The sequence below is a fragment of the Schistocerca americana genome, chromosome 4 (genome assembly GCF_021461395.2).
Source record: "Schistocerca americana isolate TAMUIC-IGC-003095 chromosome 4, iqSchAmer2.1, whole genome shotgun sequence".
Taxonomy (NCBI): Eukaryota; Metazoa; Arthropoda; class Insecta; order Orthoptera; family Acrididae; genus Schistocerca; species Schistocerca americana.
In genome coordinates this window covers 480,232,244-480,252,820 of record NC_060122.1, presented here as the reverse complement: position 1 = coordinate 480,252,820, position 20,577 = coordinate 480,232,244, and the positions used below count along the sequence as shown (strand labels likewise).

The window sequence follows — 20,577 nt, the reverse complement described above, 5'->3', positions numbered from 1 at the left end:
TACTAAGTATCTCACATTACATTCCTAATGACGACTACCTAAACTGACAAGGCATTTCACTTGGACTCACTTAAATCGTTTCTCTACTGTTGTAAGTGAAAGTAGGAACCAAAAATCTTATTTCTTTAAAGAGAGTGTCAGGAAATATTAAATTCCACATGTGTACACTTACATGACTGTAGAAGCATATTTACAGACATCACACAATTACTTTTCTCTCTTCCAAGACTGACATTCAACGCTCTACAGTATAATCAATGGTATTTCTATTTAGATACAAAATTGCACATGGACCCTGCTGGGGAAACTACCTACACTTAAGACAATGGGTGCATTGTGCAACATTTCTTCAAAACTCCACAGAGATAAATGATTGCAGCTGGAAGACTAAGATTTGAATACATCAGATTGAAGATTAAACTGTTCACATGATTAAAACTGATTAAGAATGGATACAGTTCAACTGCAGATGTCAGTGTGTGTGTGTGTGTGTGTGTGTGTGTGTGTGTGTGTGTGTGCGCGCGCGCTTTACTAGAAAATGGTAAGTGTTGGAACAAATCCAAGGAATGACTGGGTATCAATTTACGAGACACTCAAACTGCTACATGTGTAAGACTGAGTCTGAAGAAAAAGCTCCTGAAACTGTGAATCTGAAATACTGTATAACATGGAAGTGACATATGGATGATAAAAAATTTTAGACAAGAGGATACGAGATTACAATCTATTTCATTTTTTTTTATCATTTCACTGCACTGGTTTTAATATGGTTCACATTTTTTACTTGACAGGAGAGAAAATAGGGTGTTGCAAAAAGACAGCACTAAGTTTTACTGTGGATGGAAGGATGGAAACTTTTTTTTAATTATTAACAAAAATGAAAAAGGTAAATGTTGCAACCAGTCAATATTTGAGACGCAGGACCCTGAAAAACTTAACAGTATAGGGATTGTCAGCATTCGACCTACTGTTTCTTTAAATTAGAGGGAAACAAAACCATCTTTCACACACACAACTGCACAGGTACCTAAATGCATCCACACAATGTGACATCATAATGGGCACCAATAATTAAATGAATGTCATGATGTCCAGTTTAGGTGATATAATAAAATGAAACACACTCGTGCTCATGAATTAAGAATAATGCTGATACATGGTGAAACAACGCTCTGGTGGGCAGTTTGCAAGTTTAAATCACCTCAGGGTATGACCATGTGGTGCAACTGACCTGCGGTCGTCGCACGGTGGTGCTGGCAGCAGTCCACATACGCAGAGGTACAGGGAGAGCAGCAAGTACGAGTGCAGACATCTTCAGACATGATAATGGTGACTGTGTGTTGAAAATGGCTCAAAGAACACACATTGATGGCGTTATGAGGAGTAGAATACTAGGGTGACTGGAGGCTGGTCAAACACAGCAGGTCATAGCACGGGCCCTCAGTGTGATCTCAAGATTATGACAACAATTCCAGCAGACACGAAACATGTCCAGGCACTGCAGTATGGAACGTTCACAGTGTACGACACCACAAGAAGATCGCTATCTCACCATCAGTGACCGCCAACAGCCATGGAGTACTACAGGTGGCCTTGCCAAAGACCTTACCACAGCCACTGGAACAGCTGTCTCCAGACATACAGTCTACAGATGACTGAGCAGACAAGTTTAGTCGCCTCGAGACCTGCATGGTAAATTCCACTGACCCCTAGTCACAGGAGAGCCTATAAAGCCTGGTGTCAAGAACACAGTACATGGCCATTGGAACAGTCATCCCAGGTTATGTTCACGGACGAGTCCAGGTGTAGCCTGAACAGTGATTCTCACTGGGTTTTCACCTGGCGTGAACCAGGAACCAGATATCAACCCCTTAATGTCCTTGAAAGGGACCTGTATGGAGGTCATGGTTTGATGGTGTGCGGTGGGATTATGATTGGTGCATGTACACCCTTGCAGGTCTTTGACAGAGGAATTGTAATGGGTCAGGTGTATTGGGATGTCATTTTGCTCCAGTATGTCCGCCTTTTCAGGGGTGCAGTGGGTCCCACCTTGCTCCTGATAGATGATAACGCACGGCCCCACTGAGCTGCCATCGTGGAGGAGTACCTTGAAACAGAAGATATCAGGCGAATGGAGCGGCCTGCCTGTTCTCCAGACCTAAACCCCATTGACCACGTCTGGAATGCTTTCGGTCGACGTATCGCTGCACATCTTCAAAATGCCTAGGACACTTCAGGAGCTCCGACAGGCACTGGTGCAAGAATGGGAGGCTATACCCCAGCAGCTGCTCAACCACCTGACTCAGGGTATGCCAACCCGTTGTACGGCCTGCGTATGTGTGCATGGTGATATCCTGTCAGAGTACATGTACAGGAAACAGTGGTGCTTTGTAGCACATGTGTTTTGGGACGGTTTTCTCAACTTACCACCAATACCATGGACTTACAGATCTGTGTCATGTGTGTTCCCTATGTGCCTATGCTATTAGTGCCAATTTTGTGTAGTGCCACGTTGTGTGGCACCACATTCTGCAACTATCCTTAATTTATGATCATGAGTGTATATGACTTCTTATAAACAGGATCATCATCTCCACTGTAAGACTGTTCTAAAAGAAATCATGTTCATCAAGTAAACAAAAGCAAATGGTATTTACCCTCAGTATCAAGATCAACAGCCAAATTCTGAAATATGTCCATGTGTGATGAATGGGCAATTGTAGACATATTTGGTGTAAGCCCCTTGTTGCGAATGTATGCAATGGCTTGCGTTCCCACATATAACACCAAAGCATTCATCAAGGGTATGTTGTACCGCATTCCAGGTTCATTGGATACCTGCAAGTTGCTTCTTAGCTCTGAAAGAAATGTTACTGGTGCTCTAGCTTTGAGATATGAATCCAAATCCTGGAACAAAGACAATATGTACAGATTAATGTTGTTTAATGAGCCACTACAGTAAACAAAGAACATTAGACAACAAGTGATGCTACAAATGTTTGGCTTACTTTCTTGAAACTCATTGGCTGAATCATGGAAGCAAAATTTGTTATTACTCTTGGAGCATGAATAATTTCTGGTAACATATCCACTTTCAGATTTGGTGTGAATGGATCTGGCAGTCTCATATTTCTTGGAAATGCAGACAATATTAAATTTCTCATCTGAAAAGGTATAAAACAATTTATATTTATCATTTCACAACTACTAAAATAAATAATAAGTAGTTGCTGTGAGATGTTATACCTGTATGCAATTTGGCGGTATTACATCACAAAATCCATAATGATAATCACATAAAAATTCTGGGAAGTCGTGAAGGAGCACTAGTAACACTCTCAGTGTTCCTTTGTACAGCAGTGTTACTGGCTTCGCTAGTTCTGCATTACGGAGGAAGGGTGCCAAAAACTTAAACAGATCTATGAGAAGCTGGGCGTACATTCCCCATCCCTAAAAAATGGAAACAAATACCAAGAAACACCATCACTTCATCATAAATTTAACACCAATAAAGAAATCCAGGTAGAGTACAAGATTTTTTTATAAAGGAAAACAGTGAGGGTATGTAAATTCATAGGCTTCCACAGCTAGCGCCAATTTGAAAAAAAATCTTACTGGTATCCAGCTGCATTATTATAAAACACAAAAACATGGTTGAAATGTCCACGGTACAGTGTTCTATAACGATGTACCTTAACATGTCGAGGCTAGTCACAAGATCCCACACACATCAACAATCTAGTTCCTGATTATTTTGTTTATGATCCAAGTACGTCTTTCACAGTGGTGAACTACTTTTCTTCTTTACAATGTCAAAAATTCTAGTTTTGTCGCACTTTCCAATTACAAAACAAATTGCAGATGCCAACAACCACTTTGCTATACATCTAAAACTTACACCTTCCAATAATTAAAGTGTCAAACTAGAAAATACTACTAAATGTCTCAATATAAGCAATACTTTAGTTGGGAACCGAGACCTAATTGTTGAAGTATACACTGTGCAAATGCATAACAAAGGTCCATTCAAAATACAAGAAACAGAAACACATCGTGCATCACAAAAAAAAATTCAAACACAAACGTGTTCCAGTACCAAACAACAACCACAATAATCTCCCTCTAACATACAACTCATATAATAACCACAATGATAAAGTAAGAGACCTTAAACGGTCAAAAGCAGAGGTGAAAACTCAAACTGATTTTCAACACATTACATATAAATTCTTTTAAGACCAGATTCTAACTCTTGAACATACCTTCTGCTGAGGGGTAAGTGCTAGCATCCTTCCAATAAACACACGATGGGAGATGAGTTCCAACCAAGCATAAGCAAAACCTGGAGCTTTTGCTGGTCGCAGAATGTGCATTGTATGACAGAATGCAGTCAACACCTAATAACAAAAAATAGAGGAGTAGATTAACTAGACTAGCTTTTTCCAATATTCATATAATGATACAATAGAAAACTATTCCATTCTTACAATGAGAGCAATAAATATATACTTCAGCAGTATTTTGGATAGAAAATGAGAAATGTGTCATGCTCACTGTTAAAACAAATTTCACAAACAATAACAAAGACAACATTAAGAAAAGGCATTGTTATATTACACAAACCTGGAAATTTATGGCTTCTAAGATTGGTTCTGGTGCATTCAGTTCCAAAAACAGCATTATAAATATACGGTGATATGGTAATTGCTGAAAATCTGCTAAGCGATTGTCATGATCTTGCAGCAGAACTCCTGCTACAATTCCTAGCACCTAGAAATATAAAATTAATGACATGTTTATAAATCTTTGAACCACCATCATCATATCATCATCATCATTAACAATTCAGTCGGTTATAGAATAACCTTAGTGCAAATATTTTCTTTCTTGCAGGTAAACCACATACCTTATTTAACAAGTTGATTTTTGTTGTTGTATTTGATGCATCTCCTGAATGTTTCACTAATAGAGCAATGAGACGTACAAATGCATCTAATGTGTGAAAACATTTTGCACGAACCATTGTCGGTGAACCATTTTGTTCAGCAAGTGCTCGATAACAAACATCCACACACATTTGTGTACTCAGTCGGAAAAAACGTGTAATGAGATCATCTGTTTTAAGAATTCCGTGGCCATTCATCTGCAACAATAAGAAAAAAGTACACATTCAGTAAGCATTGTGTGCCAATGAACTTTTGTCATCACAGGCTGCTCTGGGGACAAATTTTGTAAAACATGTTTAACCCAAGTAGTGAAGCAAATGGTACAGAAAAAGGATGATCCCTAATTTAATGGACTTTAATTTTACCTTTTTATTTCACTACCATAAGAGCATTTGGCCAGTATCCAAGTAGTAATCATATACAAGAGGACTTCAAAAAGTAAGTAACACATTACTGTGGCAGGACAAGTAACTATTACTGAATGCTGCTTTAAGTTGCAAAGTGACACAGATACATAGTACAATTTTTCAAAATTCAAGTCTCTCCAAACAATCAGAATGTTCCAACAATCTTCCTATTCCTCAACAATAAAAATCATCTCCTTGGTTACCGAGTAATTTGAGAATTGTTGTGTGAATGTCCACACCATCAGAAAATCTGTGACTGCTGCGAATCAGTTACTCAGTTGCCTGGACACTTTCATCAGTGGTCTATGTCAATGGCATTCCTTCCCAATCACCATCATCTATGTCTGTGTGGACTTCGTCAAACTGTTGACATCATTTAATTACGGCTGGATGCAACATTGTGTTTGGTCCATACACTGCCAGAAATTCATGGTGACTCTTTATGCTTATATGTTTTACCCCACATGCTTTAACTTTGGAGTACATTACCAGTTGCTGTGCCATTTCACTCCCACATTGTGATACACCTGTTATCCGTACCGCAACAGAACTGTAATTGTACAATGCCTTGAATATGTACTCTCTTATGACAGTGTGCCACTCACTCAAGTAATACAATGGTCCTGAATGAGGGACGACCTGTAACTTACTTTCTGAAGTCCTCTTGTACAAGCATAAAATATTGTCATAATTCCAGAAAAATTTGGTGACAATGTGGTAGAGGTTTGTAATTCTGTGTAGCTGTCCAGTGACCCTACTTAAAATCAGAATGAACTGTGTCTTTTTTTCAATCAAAAGGGCACTACCTTGTGATAGTTACAAACAACTGACAGTTGTTAGAGAAGGGGGGAGGGTGTTCTTGTATTAGATGTAGAATTTAATGACTAGTGCTTCTAGTCTGGAAACTTCAGTTTTTCAATTTCACACTCCTCATTTTCTATATCTATAATTCACATTTGCGTGTGATGCTCAAAAGTGCAGTTTTGGCAGATATAATTTAGCATTTATGCATTGTTTTATTTTTTTAAAATTTGACAGCTGCATAATGAGTATCCAAAACCAGAAACCGATTTTGCAAAAGACTATCTTCTTAAAAAGTATTTTTCGATAACCGAGAAAGCATGAAGTGAGCTACTGCCTGAGTTAAGCCTGTTTGTGGACCCCAGTAGACAAAACCTGCCTTTCTACCATCACACAGTATCATCAGTAGAAGCAAAGCTGTCTGAGCTTGACTGAATATTCTAATTCAATTCACAGTAACAGGAAGACATGCACAGTTAAAGTGTCATGCCATTCACACATATCTAGGGTAGTGAGCTGTTATTGGAAAGTTAACGGATGTGAGGATCTATGGTACATTACTAATTTTGAAAGACAATAGCAGTCCTGCAATAATTACAGAGGAGCTACAACACTGACGAAGGGCGAAGGTCATGATGCGCTTGACAAGGGTGATAGAAACCAGCCCAAGCACATAAATGGTACAGTTGTTCTTAGCCAGATGGAAGGGGCAAGACTAAAGGATAACATAGGACCCCAGCTGCATTTCCAGCAAGCAGGTTTTCACTAAGTTTACACCACTTATGACAACATGGTAGTAGTGACGAGTTGTTAAAAACAGGGCTTACAGAAGCCAGATAGACTGAAATTAAGAGAAGCAGGTTATTAATCAACGAGAATACACGCAACATAGTGGGGCCAACCTTCCATCTATCGCCACAATTATAGGGATCACGCAACTGAATGTAGCACAACCACTGTTGTATTGGCCAGAAGTACCTTTGGAATTATCGCCAGTGTCAAACATAACATTTCTAAATCAAACTTTAGAACCTGACCTTATCCATTCCATGGATGGATTCATTGTTGCACACGAAAGATGCATTTCAGCCAAGCATTACTGTAGCATATAGAGCAGTTCAGAGAAGGTTAACGATGCATGACAGTGATTTTGAATGCTGTAATACAAAATGCCGCAGTGGCTCTCACTCTGCTGAGCTGAGAGAGAGATTTTAGTGTGAATGCAAAAAAGGTGTAATTTAGGGTTACAAGGTAATGAGGCAGCAGCTCTATTACGAAGGCCAAAACTGCCAAAAGAACAAAATAAGTGTGATAAATAGACTCCTAAGGAAACTAGTAATAATCAGTATACAAAGAAAGATTGGATACAGTATCTAACGCACGAGGGTGATAAAAGTCATGGGATATCTCCTAATATCCTGTCGGACATCTTTCTGCCTGGTGTAGTGCAACTCAACATGGCGTGGACTCAGCAAGTTGCTGGAAGCCCCCTGCAGAAATAATGGGCCACACTGCCTCTATAGCCGCCATAATTGAGACAGTGTTCCCAGTGCATGAGTTTATGCATAAACTGGCCTCTTGATTACTTCCCACTTCGACAGGATTAGTGTTGGACAATCTGGTTGGCCAAATCATTCGCTTGAACTATCTGATGTGGCGCACTGCCATCCATAAAAATTACATCATTGTTTGGGAACATGAAGTCCACCAATGGTGGCAAATGATTTCAAAGTACCCAATCAATCATTAACAGTCAATGATCTGTTCAGTTGGGCCAGTGGACACAGATCATTCCATCTAAACACAGCCACACCATTGTGGAGCCACCACCAACTTGCACAGTACCTTGATGACAAATGGGTCCCATAGCTTTCTGGGGTCTGCATCATACCTTAACCTCACCATAAGCTCTTACAAACTGAAATTGGGCCTCATCTGAGAAGGCCATGGTTTTCCAGTTGTCTAGGGCGCAGCCAATATGCTCGAGGGCCAAGGAGAGGCACTGCAGGCGATGTCATGCTGTTATCCAAGGCACTCTGGTTGGGCATCTGCTGCCACAGCCCATTAAAGCCAAATTTCGCCGCACTGTCCTACTGGATATGTTCCACATTGATTTCTACGGTGCTTCTTGTCTGTCACCACTGACAACTCTACACAAACACTGCTGCTGCTGATCATTAAGAAGGCTGTCGGCCACTGCGCTGTCTGTGGTGAGAGGTAATACCTGAATTTTGATATTCCTGGCACACTCTTGACACTGTGGATCTCTGAATATCCAATTCCCTAACAATTTCCGAAATGGAATGACCCACACTTCTAGCCAAAGTCTGTTAATTTTCGTCATGCAGCCATAATCACATTAGAAACCTTTTCCCATGTATCACCTGAGCACAAATGACAGCTCCACCAATGCACTGCGCTTTTTATAGCTTGTGTACACAATGCTATCGCTATCTGTACATGTGCATATCACTATCCCATGACTCTTGTCACCTCAGTGTATAGTATACAATGAAACTTTTTTTAAAGTCAACCCGAGGAACCAGGTCTTGTTCACAGAGCGGCAATGTAGTGCACTGACCACATATGGGCGAATTAGTGTGAGCCTGAGCGGCGTATTGCAGATGCGCCAACAACAGGAGAGTGCGGAATGCTGTTATTGTAATAATTCAACAGGGCCAACACAATGTTGTGAGGTATGTTAGGTTACTGAAAGAGTGATACTCGACAAACTAGTGCAGCTAACAGAAAGGTAAATTTCCACACTGGCAGTGGCATTGGTATTTTAGGATACACAACTGGTAGCGGACCTTATGCACAACAAGCATGTCACTGCAGACTATAAGTACTGGACTTTTGTAACGAAATTATTCTCAGGCTTGCAGCTCTACAAGAACTAAGGGACTGTGCCGGTTGAGGTCACTACATGGACCTGTCAGTAGAAGTCACACGTTGAAGGCCATGGCGTGGCAACAGCTCGTGGACTTAGTGCCACAGCACAGTAGGCCACCCCTGGTCTACTCCAGCAGTGCCTCTGATTCTTGCTAAGGGAAAAACGGTTGCTCCCCTTGAACACCAACTGCCCTCCACCACTGCAGACAAGCGCCACACTTCCTCCACTGTGAAGGAGCTGAGGTGCCGCCTGGAGCTGCAGTAGGTATGGCATCATCGAGTGTACGTGCCATGCCACTGGCACAGAAGATTCATTGTTGGCTTACATAATGAGTCTGCCAGTGCACAGCTCAGACTCTGCATCAGCAGCACGGGATACGCAAGCAGCCAGCCCAGCATAACCTAGAAGACAGCTGACCCCTCAGTGTTCTACACAGTGCAGATGTTTCAACAGAGAGATTGTTAACTTTCCAGTAGCCTTTCTCTTGAGCCTCCTGGGCTCCTCCTCACCCTTGACTGTCCAACTCTTGCCATCTTGGCTCATAGCTGCCACAACAACAGAAGTGAGGATGTTGACCATATGTAACAACACAAATGCTTGAGACAGGAAAGACCAACAGGAATGCTGGACACAAAATTAAGAAACCACTATGCAGTGTAGATATGAACAGTTGACTGGACTGATATGCTGCTAAGCTCAGTCAGACCAATATATAAGTCAATTAAGTTGTATAAAAAGTAGCTGTTTGTTTTCTCAGCTGAAGAGTTTAAATGCTCAAGTTTTACGTAAGTCAGCAACAGGTCAGAAACATAGCAGGGATCCATCTGTCCTGGTAACAAAACTTCCAGAAACATATGCAACAGACACTGGCAGGTGAAGCTGCTATGATGACAATCTTTTGTTTCAAGAATGAAATTTTAATTCTGCAGTGCAGTGTGTGCTGATAAGAAACTTCCTGGCAGGCCCCAGGCTGTGGCTAAGCCACGTCTCCACAATATTCTTACTTGCAGGACTGCAAGTTTTGCAGGAGAGCTTCTGTGAAGTTTGGAAGGCAGGAGAAAATGTACTGGCAGAAGTAAAGCTGTGGGGATGGATTGTGAGTTGTGCTTGGATAACTCAGTCAGAAGAGCACTGGCCTGCGAGAGGCAAAGATCCCGAGTTCGAATCTTCATCTGGCACACAGTTTTGATCTGCCACGAGGTTTCGGAATCTTTTGCTAGTTTTGGGGAGCCAGTTTCTAAATGTTATAACAAATGAGCACTCCAAGAAAGATACACTAACACACAGACGGTCAGAGAAACTATGTCAACAAACCAGATAGGAATGGCAAAACTTTCACCCATGTATGGCATACCACCCTGCTTTGAGTCTTAGCATACTACAACTAACTGTTAATCTTTTTTTACGTATATAAACTGAAGTGGTGAGTGAAAATTTTTAGCAAGGTCGAGACTCGAACCTGGGTCCCCTCACGGCAGTTCACACTACTGCACAAATTACCCTGGCATGCCTTCCTCCTCGAACCAAATTCTCACTGCCGCCCCAGTCTACTTTAAATTCCCCCGTTACATATGAACACAATTGCCGAGGCTCTCCATGTTCTGAAATAACAACTCGGCATCAAACATAAATGGGGGATCCAGCCTGAAACCCAGGTGCAGGGACTTACACAAATGTAATAACATAATTTCAGTGAAAATTTGGATCGAGGAGGGAGGCGTGCCTGGATAATTCGTGCAGTTATGTGAACTGCTGTGCCAAGGTGGCTTAATGACTAATGCACCTGCCTCATAAGCAGACGACACGGGTTCAATTCCTTGCCTTGGCACAAATTTTCCTCACCACTTCAGTCTATATACATAAAATCTTATATGAGGCAGTAGTCTCAAATTTATTCATTTCATTTGTACAACTACTAATCATCAGCACAGAACAGATGAAACAGCATCTAAGAAGAATAAAAATAATACTAAAAAGCTAAAAAATTAAATACACAAATTGTGTGTAAAAATATTTGTACACCTACTGCAAAACTACGAAGATTCTCTCCAGATAGTTACTATGAAGACAAATATGCAGACTTGAGGTTTGAAGTGCTGTGATGTGTATTTCATTTGTGATGTATACAAAACTGAAAATACAGCACACACTGTGTCAAACAAAAACAACAAATAATCATCTATTTATGATATGGAATTTTTCGTATCGACAATACCGTTCATAGTGACATCACTTTTAACGACGTATTGGCTATAACAATGAAATCTGACAGTTCTGTGTAAATCCTATGTAAAAGACTATTTAAAAAATCATTAAGTACAACATTGCTTACTGTGACTTATCATATAAAACAACAGATTCTTTATCAAATTTTCAGAGAAATGTATCAGCTATAACGTCCATTTTTTTCTCACATATATGGGTATTACTAACAACAATGTAACACTTATTTTCAAACTCTTGCTTTCTGGAGACCATTGGTTTCAAGTCAGTATGTGTGTTAGACAGTCAATGCAAGTTGTCAAAGAGAGAGAGAGAGAGAGAGAGAGAGAGAGAGAGAGAGAGAGAGAGAGGGGGGGGAAAGTATTTAATACTGAAAACAGTCACACATAATATGGTGATTAGAAAATGGAGACACAAATGTCAGCACTGCACAGGAACTGGATGTCTGACAATCAACGATTTCTACAATTTTGAAGGGCAGAGAGAGAATACAGTCTCTTTCCAAATAAAATTCTTTAACAACCAAGTGGGTGATACCATCTGAGCACAAAGATATTTAAGAAGCCCTGCTTACATAGTTCAAGCTGCAAAGACCAAACAATGTGCCAATCAATGGACCTATTCTTCAAGCGAAAGCCAACAAATTTGCATGTCTGGTGGGAAAAACGAACTTCAATTCTTCTTCATCTTATGTACAATGTTTTCGAGGTCGCCATAATATGATTACCGAGATAATCTGTGGCAGCGCTGCTGGTGTATCTGATGGCGCAACAGATGACTGGCTATCTAAGAAGTGTCCTGTTCTGTGTGTGGGCTGAAAGCCAGATGATATATTCAATGCAAACGAAAATGGCTTGTTTTACAACATGACCCCAGATTGGATATTGAAATTTAATGATGAACAGTGTTCAAGAAAGAAAATGCCTAAGGTAAGAATCATAGTTATGGCTGCAGAGAATATGACAGTATCATTTAAAGAAGAGCTCTTGGTGATCAGAAAATCAAGAAACCCTAGATACATCATCACTCTCTACCTGTAGTTCATGAAAACAATGCAAGATCTTGGATGACATCTAACATTTCTGTGAAATGGCTGAATAACCGGGACTCTCAGCCAATATCAAAGAAACAAAAAATTATTCTCCTGGTAGATATCTGCCCTGCTCATCCAGTAGTTGACAATCTGCAGTGCATACAGCTTGTGCGTTTACCTCCAAACATCACTTCAGTTCAACAACCTATGGGTCAGTGAGTTATAAAAACTCTGAAAATGCAGTACAAGAAACACCAAATGATGAACATTTTACAAAAAATCTAAGAAGGTAAAGAAAAAGTTTTCAACCGTATTGATGCAATTTTAATATCTGAAGTGTGGGAAAGAGTTAAACTTTGTCCAGGTGAACAAGAGTCTTACCGTGTACGCCTAAGTGACTGAAGACCTCTCTGGGGAACACCACCCTGATGAAGCACTGTTTGCGCAGGTGGAGAGGCCTGAGTACGCGTACCTGTGTGAAGCTGAGGGCTATGCCGAAAGTAGAGGATCTACTGCTGGAAAGGCCTCAGCCGATGGATCAGACTAAGAGTGTCCCACAACGTCCCATCTTCCCTATCCACCCCTAGTCCTGCCTAACTCCCTGACCCTACCCAAGGTGTGATGTGATCCGTGCCGAGAGGTGCATGGCACATGGGAAGATGTGTTGCAAATGGAGCCTCCTCAGGGATACTGGGCTACCTTCCTGAGTAAGTAGCCTTACACTGCACAGTGTATTCTTGGTGTGGACCTTGTGGATCCCCAAATCTCGTGGGACCAAAATGGACACTAAAGAAAACAAAAAAACAAACTAACTGAGGGGCAAATTGAGACCTCAGATATCCAAACATCGGGGTCAGTACCAATGGAAGGCATTCCCACTACTGAATCAGGGTCTAGACCTGAGCCAGAATTGGAAACTGCAACCGAGAAGCTAGATCAGATTAAGATCAAAGGCTTGTCTGGAGCCCAGAGGAGGAAACTATTTGGGGAACAGAGGAAAAAGGACGGGAAAGAATGGTTTCCTAAAGACAAGGGAAGGTAATTAAGGGGACTTGAACCTAAGACCCCCAGAAAGAAACTGTTTCAGGTTGAAGGGGATACGCAAACCCCCAATACATCAAAGATGCCCCCAATACGTCAAAGACTGGTAGCAAGCGAATAAGGGAGGAATCAAAGACTCCCTCCTCCCTGGATATACGAGTCCCGAAAAAACCAAGGCAAGAAATACGGAAACAGACCTATAGTTAGGATGGCAGTTATCCAGGAAGGCTATTCAGTGGTGGCCATCACCTCGCAGGAGGAGGATTTGGTACAGATGGTCTTCTTCGAAAAGATTGGGGGGGGGGGGGGGGGGGGGGGACACTGGCCCAGGACCCAACTTCAAGAGGGTCTATCTAACTTGTGGTGCCCTCATTTTTGTCTGTGACGGGGTGCACGTGGTGGAATGGCTCAAGGAAAAGGTGCCCAAAGATATCCCTGTGGGAAAATGCGAAGCTCCTGGTTAAGGCTGCAGTGGAGCTTCTTAAGAATGCAAAGATATCAATAGGGGTACCAAAATCCTTAAGGGAGTCTCTCCTAAGACTCTGTTAGGGAAAATAGGGGCCCAGAACCCAAAAGTCTCGACAGAAGAATGGAGAGTGATCAACCAGAAGCACAAACCCTGGTAGTGGAGGTCGGAGAGAAGTCCCTGAAGGCAAATGTTTTTAGGGTTCTCGCAGGTCACTGTCAGGGTTCTCAAAGACTTCAAAGACTTCAAAGACGGCACCACAATGGAGACTGGAGGTGCTGCAGATTAACCAACAGCACTGTAAAGGGGCCTCTGCTTCCCTGAGTCACAGCCTGGGAAGGCAGGAAATACACATAGCCCGGATACAAGAACCCTATTTATATAAAGGGGGTGTATTGGGCCTCAGTGGCACTGGACGTAAACTGATTTATGCTAGAAATCTAAGAAACTCCAGAACATGCATCTACGTAAGAAATGGAATTTCCTTCATGCCAATGATGGATTTCTGCTCTAGGGACTTAGTGACCATTAAAATGCAGGAATGTGAGGAAAGTATCATGAGGGAAATTATTTTGGCCTCAGCATAACTTCCTTACGAAGACAGCTCTCCTTCTCCCTCGGAGGTGAGGAGACTGGTAGAGACTTGCCATCAGCAAGGTGTTAACTGCTGGTGGAATGCGATGCCAATGCCCACAACCTAGTGTGGGGCAGCAAGGACACCAACAGTAGTGGTGAGTACCTTCTTGAATTTCTTTTAGCTAACAACTTAAAGGTCCTGAATAGAGGCAATGAACCTACATTCAGGAATAGCAGAAGGGAAGAAGTAATTGACATAGCCTTCAGTTCCATGATGATGGGCAGCTATGTCAAACAATGGCATGTGATGTCTGAGCCATCCTCATCGGACCACATGTACATTAAATTCAAGGTTGAAATGGGTATCAGATAGACCATGACCTATAGGAATCCCAGGAAAACAGACTGGGAGACATATAGGAGGGACCTCGATTTAGGCTTATCGGAAATTAAAACCGCGATAAGGAATCCAGTAGAATTTGAGGAAGTAGCAGAGGCTGTTACCTCTACCATAGTGGCCTCATATCAGGACAACTGTACAGTCACCAAGAAGTGCACAAATAGGAATGTGCCTTGGTGGAATAACAACTTGGAAATGCAAAGAAAACAGGTATAGACACTGTTCAATATTGCCAGACAAAGGACAATGCGCTAAATATTGTGAAACCGTTGTCAACTATAATCTTGCCATCAGACAAGCAGCAAAGGAGGCATCCCGGAAGGCATTCCATGAGGAAGTGGAGAGCACGGCTGCACAAGTCAGACTTCACAAGATTTTCACTAGAGTACCAACAATCCAGGAGGAACGTTGAGGAAGGAGGATGGGGAATATACAAAGACAGCACATGAGATGCTGTAGCAGCTCCTCAAAAGTCACTTTCCTCAATATGCTCTGCCAGACAACACAGACCAGAATGTGATCCTGGAGAGACAATGGTTCTCAGGCACTCAAAGAGAGGACTGGGAATCAGCCAAGGAGTGTGTGAACTTTAATAAAATCCAATGGACGGTGGGAACATTCTAGCTGTTCAAGTCACCTGGCCCCGATGGAATTTTTCCAGCTCTCCTGGAACAGGCTGGAGAGAAGCTCATAAGAGTAATATGCAGGCTGTCCAAGGACAGCCTAGCAGTAGGAATCATTCCCAATGTTTGGAGGGGAGTGAAGGTTGCTTTGATTCCCAAGCCAGGGAGATTGATCATACCAAGAGTAAGGATATGAGACCAATGTGTCTGTCCTCCTATATTCTCAAAACATTGGAAAAACTGGTTAATGTATATGTTGGGGAGAGGAGGCTAAATAGGGCCCCTCTACATTCAAACCAACACACATATTAACTAGGTAAATCATGCGAGACAGCTCTCCACCAACTCATCGGGAAGGTGGAGAAAGCACTTCACTTCCAAGAAATAGTCCTCTGCGCCTTCCTAGATATCGAGGGGGCCTTCAGTAACACGACCTTCGATTCCATGGTAAGGGCAGCAGAGGTGCATGACCTGGGGACCACTATATGCAGGTGGACTAGTGCCATGCTTAGCAGAAGGAAGGTAGAGGCTACCATGATGAATGAAAAGATGGTAATTAACACCACTAGAGGCTGCCCACAAGGAGTTTTTTCCTCTCTATTGTGGAATCTAGCAGCGAACGAACTCATCGAGGAATTAAATTCTGGACAATGGTTCTGCCAAGGATACGCACATGACCTTGTGATAGTAATACTTGGCAAATTTACTGACACAGTTAGAAATATGGCACAAGGAGGTTTGGACATTGTGCAAAACTGGTGCATGAAACAGGATCTGAGGGTTAATCCTAAGAAGACTGTTGCGGTGCCATTTACGAAGAGACATATTCGACACTCAAGTTGGGATCTAAAGCTCTCCGACTGAACCCAAGCTGTGAAGGGGATAGTGAAATATCTAGGGGTTACCTTAGCTTCTCATCTAACGTTGACCCCTCACATTAAGAGCATCTGCTCAAAGGCAAAAGTACTCTAGTGAGTACTAGAAGGGCTTGTGGCAAAAACTGGGGCCCAAGCCCCAGGGGTATGCACTGGATATACGAGGTGCGGCTTGAAAAAAACCGGACTGATGCTGGAAAAAACATTTATTTACAATTATTTACAATTTCATGTTATCTCCTTCAATGTACTCTCCTCCTCGGTCTCTACACCGCTCCATACGAATTTTCCACTGTTCATAGCAATGCTGCAGATCATTTTCGGTAAGTCCATACATTACTTCCGTCGCTTTTTCTTTTACTGCTTCAACAGTCTCAAATCTAGTTCCTTTCAAAGCTGACTTGACTTTAGGGAAAAGAAAAAAGTCACAGGGGGCCAAATCAGGTGAGTAGGGTGGATGATCTAAGATGGGAATGTTGTGTTTTGCCAAAAACGTCTTCACTGACAACGCACTGTGAGCTGGGGCATTGTCTTGGTGAAGGATCCATGACTTTTCTCTCCACAAATCGTTCTGTTTTCTCCGTACTCGCTCACGTAGGGTAGCCAGGACGCTAATGTAGTAATGATGATTCACTGTTTGTCCCTCTGGTACCCAATCAATGTGCACAATCCCTTTGATGTCAAAAAAAAAAAAAAAAAAAACAATCATCATTGCCTTGAATTTCGATTTTGACATTCGTGCTTTTTTTTGTCGTGGAGAACCAGGAGTTTTCCAATGCATCGATTGGCGTTTAGTTTCGGGATCGTAAGTAAAAAACCACGATTCACCGCAAGTAATAACTTTCATTCTTCGGCGTTCCTTCTGTTCAATTGTGAGACACTTTGGAACCATTTTTGAACACACTTTGTTCATGTTGAAACTTTCATGAAGAATCTGCCTAACACTTTCCTTGTCAACTCCTGTTAACTCAGACACTGCTCTGATTGTTAAACGGCGATCTTGTCGAACAAGTTTACCGATTTTTTCAATGTTTGCATCAGTTTTTGCTGACAATGGTCTGCCAGTGCGAGTGTCATCACTGGTGTCTTCGCGGCCATCTTTAAATCGTTTAAACCACTCAGACACTTGTGTTCGCGATAAACAATCATCGCCGTACACTTGTTGTAACATTACAAACTTTTCACTTGCAGATTTTCCTAGTTTGAAACAAAATTTGATGTACACTCAACATTTTCCGACGCACAGACAAAACGTCAACTACTTAAAACAGACGCCACGGGCAGACTGATTGCAGGAGGCAGATGAAACTCGAGCAGTAGGCGGAGCGAGAGTCACGTGACAGGCCACGTGACTTTCAGCCTTATTGCATTCGTTTTATTGTTTCACCAGCACTAGTCCAGTTTTTTTCTAGCCACACCTCGTACACCACAGTGGTCAGACCTAGGATTTCCTACCGGGCCATAGTGTGGTGGAAGAAAGGAGAAGAGTGGGTTGCAGCTAAGGAGCTTGCTAAGATGTAGAGATAACAGGCAGAAAGACTGGAGGGCATCATCTCTCTAGGAAAACTGGCCTTTGTTTTCCAAGCTGAAATTACTGCAATCAGAGCAAGTGTGGAGGAGAATATGTGTAGGAGCTACAAGGATTGTAGCATGCTACATCTATTCAGACAGCCAGGCAGCCCTGAAATCATTGGCAGCTCCTGCAGCAAGATCTAAGATTGTTGCAGAATGCCACAGGGCTCTGGTGGAGCTAGGGGGAAGCAACAGGGTAAACCTAGTGTGGGTCCCTGGCCACTTGGGGATCTGTGGCAATGAACAAGCCGACAGATTGACTAGGATAGGGGCAACAACTCCATTTATTGGACCAGAACTTGTCCTGACGATCACCAAGGCTATGATCAAATGACAAACTACGGAACTGGCTTAGGAAACAGCATGTAGGATATTGGACCACGGTCCATAAACAAGAACATGTTAAGGTAATGATGCCCAAGCCGTGTTTTAAAAGAAGAAAGAAGCTCTGTAATCCTGGGATTGAACAGGAAAGAGATCAAACTCATGACTGGACTGATGGCTGGCCATGGGAATTTAAAAACACACACACACACACACACACACACACACACACACACACACACAATGGGTATAGCTGAAGAGGACCCTAAATGTAGGATCTATGATGAGGGTGAAGAAACTGAATCGCACCTAATCTTCCAATGCCTGGCATTGGAGAGTAAAAGATACAGAATCTTCGGAATAACTAGATCTGAAGAAATTGTGTCTAACAAAAAACTGATAGAGGGACTCCTTGCACTGTTTAAGGGCACTGGTTGGCTTTACTAGATATACAGAGAGCAATACTGCACAATAAACTTAGTTACGGCGCGGGCAGTGGCGGGTTAGACCTAAGCTGTTTTAGCTTCCCTGTTAAAATCAAATCCAAAGCCCACATATGACTGAAGAACATGAACATTAACAAAATCATTTTTTGATGCTATCACTCAATGATGCTTTCAGTCCAATAAAAACTTCACAAAAATTTCTCATTTTCAAATAAGAGTTTAATACAAATGACAATAATAAAGTGTTAAAACAAATGCATTGTCAGATGAAAAGTGCAACATACATCTTAAGCAAAAAAAAGCAAACATCGATAACATATAAACTTAAGTAGGACAGTATACCGCAGTATGCATTTACGTACTGCAATTTAAAGTTAAAGCAACTGAATAAATACTGAACAACCCTGTCTTTGCTGTGATTATAAAAAAAACTAGAAAATTAAATTCCAATATGTGACAATATAATGAAAAGGGAAGTTGTTACTATACAGCGGACATGCTGAGTTGCAGATAGGCACAACAGAAAGACTGTCACAAAGACTTGTGCCTATCTGTGACTCAGCATCTCTGCTATATGATAAGTAGCAACTTTCCTTTTCATAATATTGGTACATTCCATCCCGGATTTTCCATAATTTAAATTCCAATATGTGTTATTTATCAAAGTGGAATAATAGCGCATTTGTTACTGATGTTTTGTGGTTGTGTGTGTTGGATATTTTCAATGTGTTAAGTACAGTAATCACATCTGTACAACATTTTAAAGAGAAATATATGAGAAAGTATAGGCCTTGGTGTATTAAGTAATGGGATGAAACTGTGTTATTCACTACTGTTATACTACACAGCACTTACAGTAAGTTTCTAATATTATCAATATTTTATTTCATTCATTATCCAAGACTGTGTCCAACATTACTAAACAATTTACATTGTTGCTACTTTCTTCATTTATTAAAGTGCATTACGGGCCGAAAGCTCACTTTCCGACAGTCTTTTTTGTTGTGCTTATCTGCGACTCAGCATCTCTGCTATATGGTGAGTAGCAGCTATCCTTTCATAATACTGTTACATTCCAGTCTCGGTTTTCCATTGTTTGATTTTGCCTGATGGCTTTTCTTCCATCCTTATCCCAGTGCTGTTTTTCTTTGTTACTATTTTCGAAGGCATTACTATACTCAGTGTCCATCATCTTTTCTCTTCTTTTCTGTGCTTCCCGTCACCTTACAAACCTCACTGCACACTCCACTTACGAGCAACAGTATATAAACCATCTAGGTTGCGCACAACAGACGGTTACAGGACCACACTGATTGTTGGTGCAGCACCTCATGTCCCACCGTACTCCTGACAACATCATTAGTCCTATATCTTCTAATTAATCACTCTCTGTGCATCACTCTCACGTATTTTCTCGTGTTATTTCCCGTACCTTTCCTGTGTAACATTAACTTTTATTTCATCCTATCAACCTGTCCCCACCCCTTCCATTCCTCCTCTATTCCAGTTTACACCTACTAATTTCATCTAAACTAGTCACATCTGCTATCCCCCTTCTTCACACTTATTCGCCCACAAACCTGAACCCACATTAAATTTTTTTTTAATGAATTTTTTCTTTGATCTCATTGCGACTTCACGCCAACTTCAGTTGGTTTTCACCTTTCACTATCAGCCTTCTCCCTCTCATTTGTTCTTTTTTTCTCCTTATTTCATCCGTTTCGTAATTTTTGTGATTTTTCTCACATGTGCGCCATAGGGTGGTGGGGTTTCGGGTTCCGCTGGATAGGTCAGGAGTCCACTACACGCAACAAGCGGCTACACGGGTAGCATTAGTGGCATTAGTGGCAGAACAACTGAGAGAAAATTTGGAATACATTTCACATAAATTTTCTCAGCATGTTATAGTCTTAGGTGGAGATTTCACTTTGCCAGATATAGACTGGGACAC

At 41.6% G+C, this 20,577-nt stretch overlaps 1 protein-coding gene across 7 annotated transcripts in view; it reads right to left on the bottom strand.

The window, feature by feature from the left end:
• The window catches only part of LOC124614000 (CCR4-NOT transcription complex subunit 1), a 126,391-nt gene that overhangs the window by 7,648 nt on the left and 98,166 nt on the right, over positions 1 to 20,577 (bottom strand). For all 7 annotated transcript variants that reach the window (XM_047142805.1, XM_047142800.1, XM_047142804.1 and 4 more), the window contains exons 34-39: positions 4,907 to 5,143; positions 4,624 to 4,770; positions 4,263 to 4,397; positions 3,247 to 3,450; positions 3,009 to 3,164; positions 2,658 to 2,907 (exon numbers count right to left, since the gene is read on the bottom strand). In XM_047142805.1, coding sequence (XP_046998761.1) covers positions 2,658 to 2,907; positions 3,009 to 3,164; positions 3,247 to 3,450; positions 4,263 to 4,397; positions 4,624 to 4,770; positions 4,907 to 5,143 — 1,129 coding nt within the window. The remainder of the gene's footprint in view (positions 1 to 2,657; positions 2,908 to 3,008; positions 3,165 to 3,246; positions 3,451 to 4,262; positions 4,398 to 4,623; positions 4,771 to 4,906; positions 5,144 to 20,577) is intronic.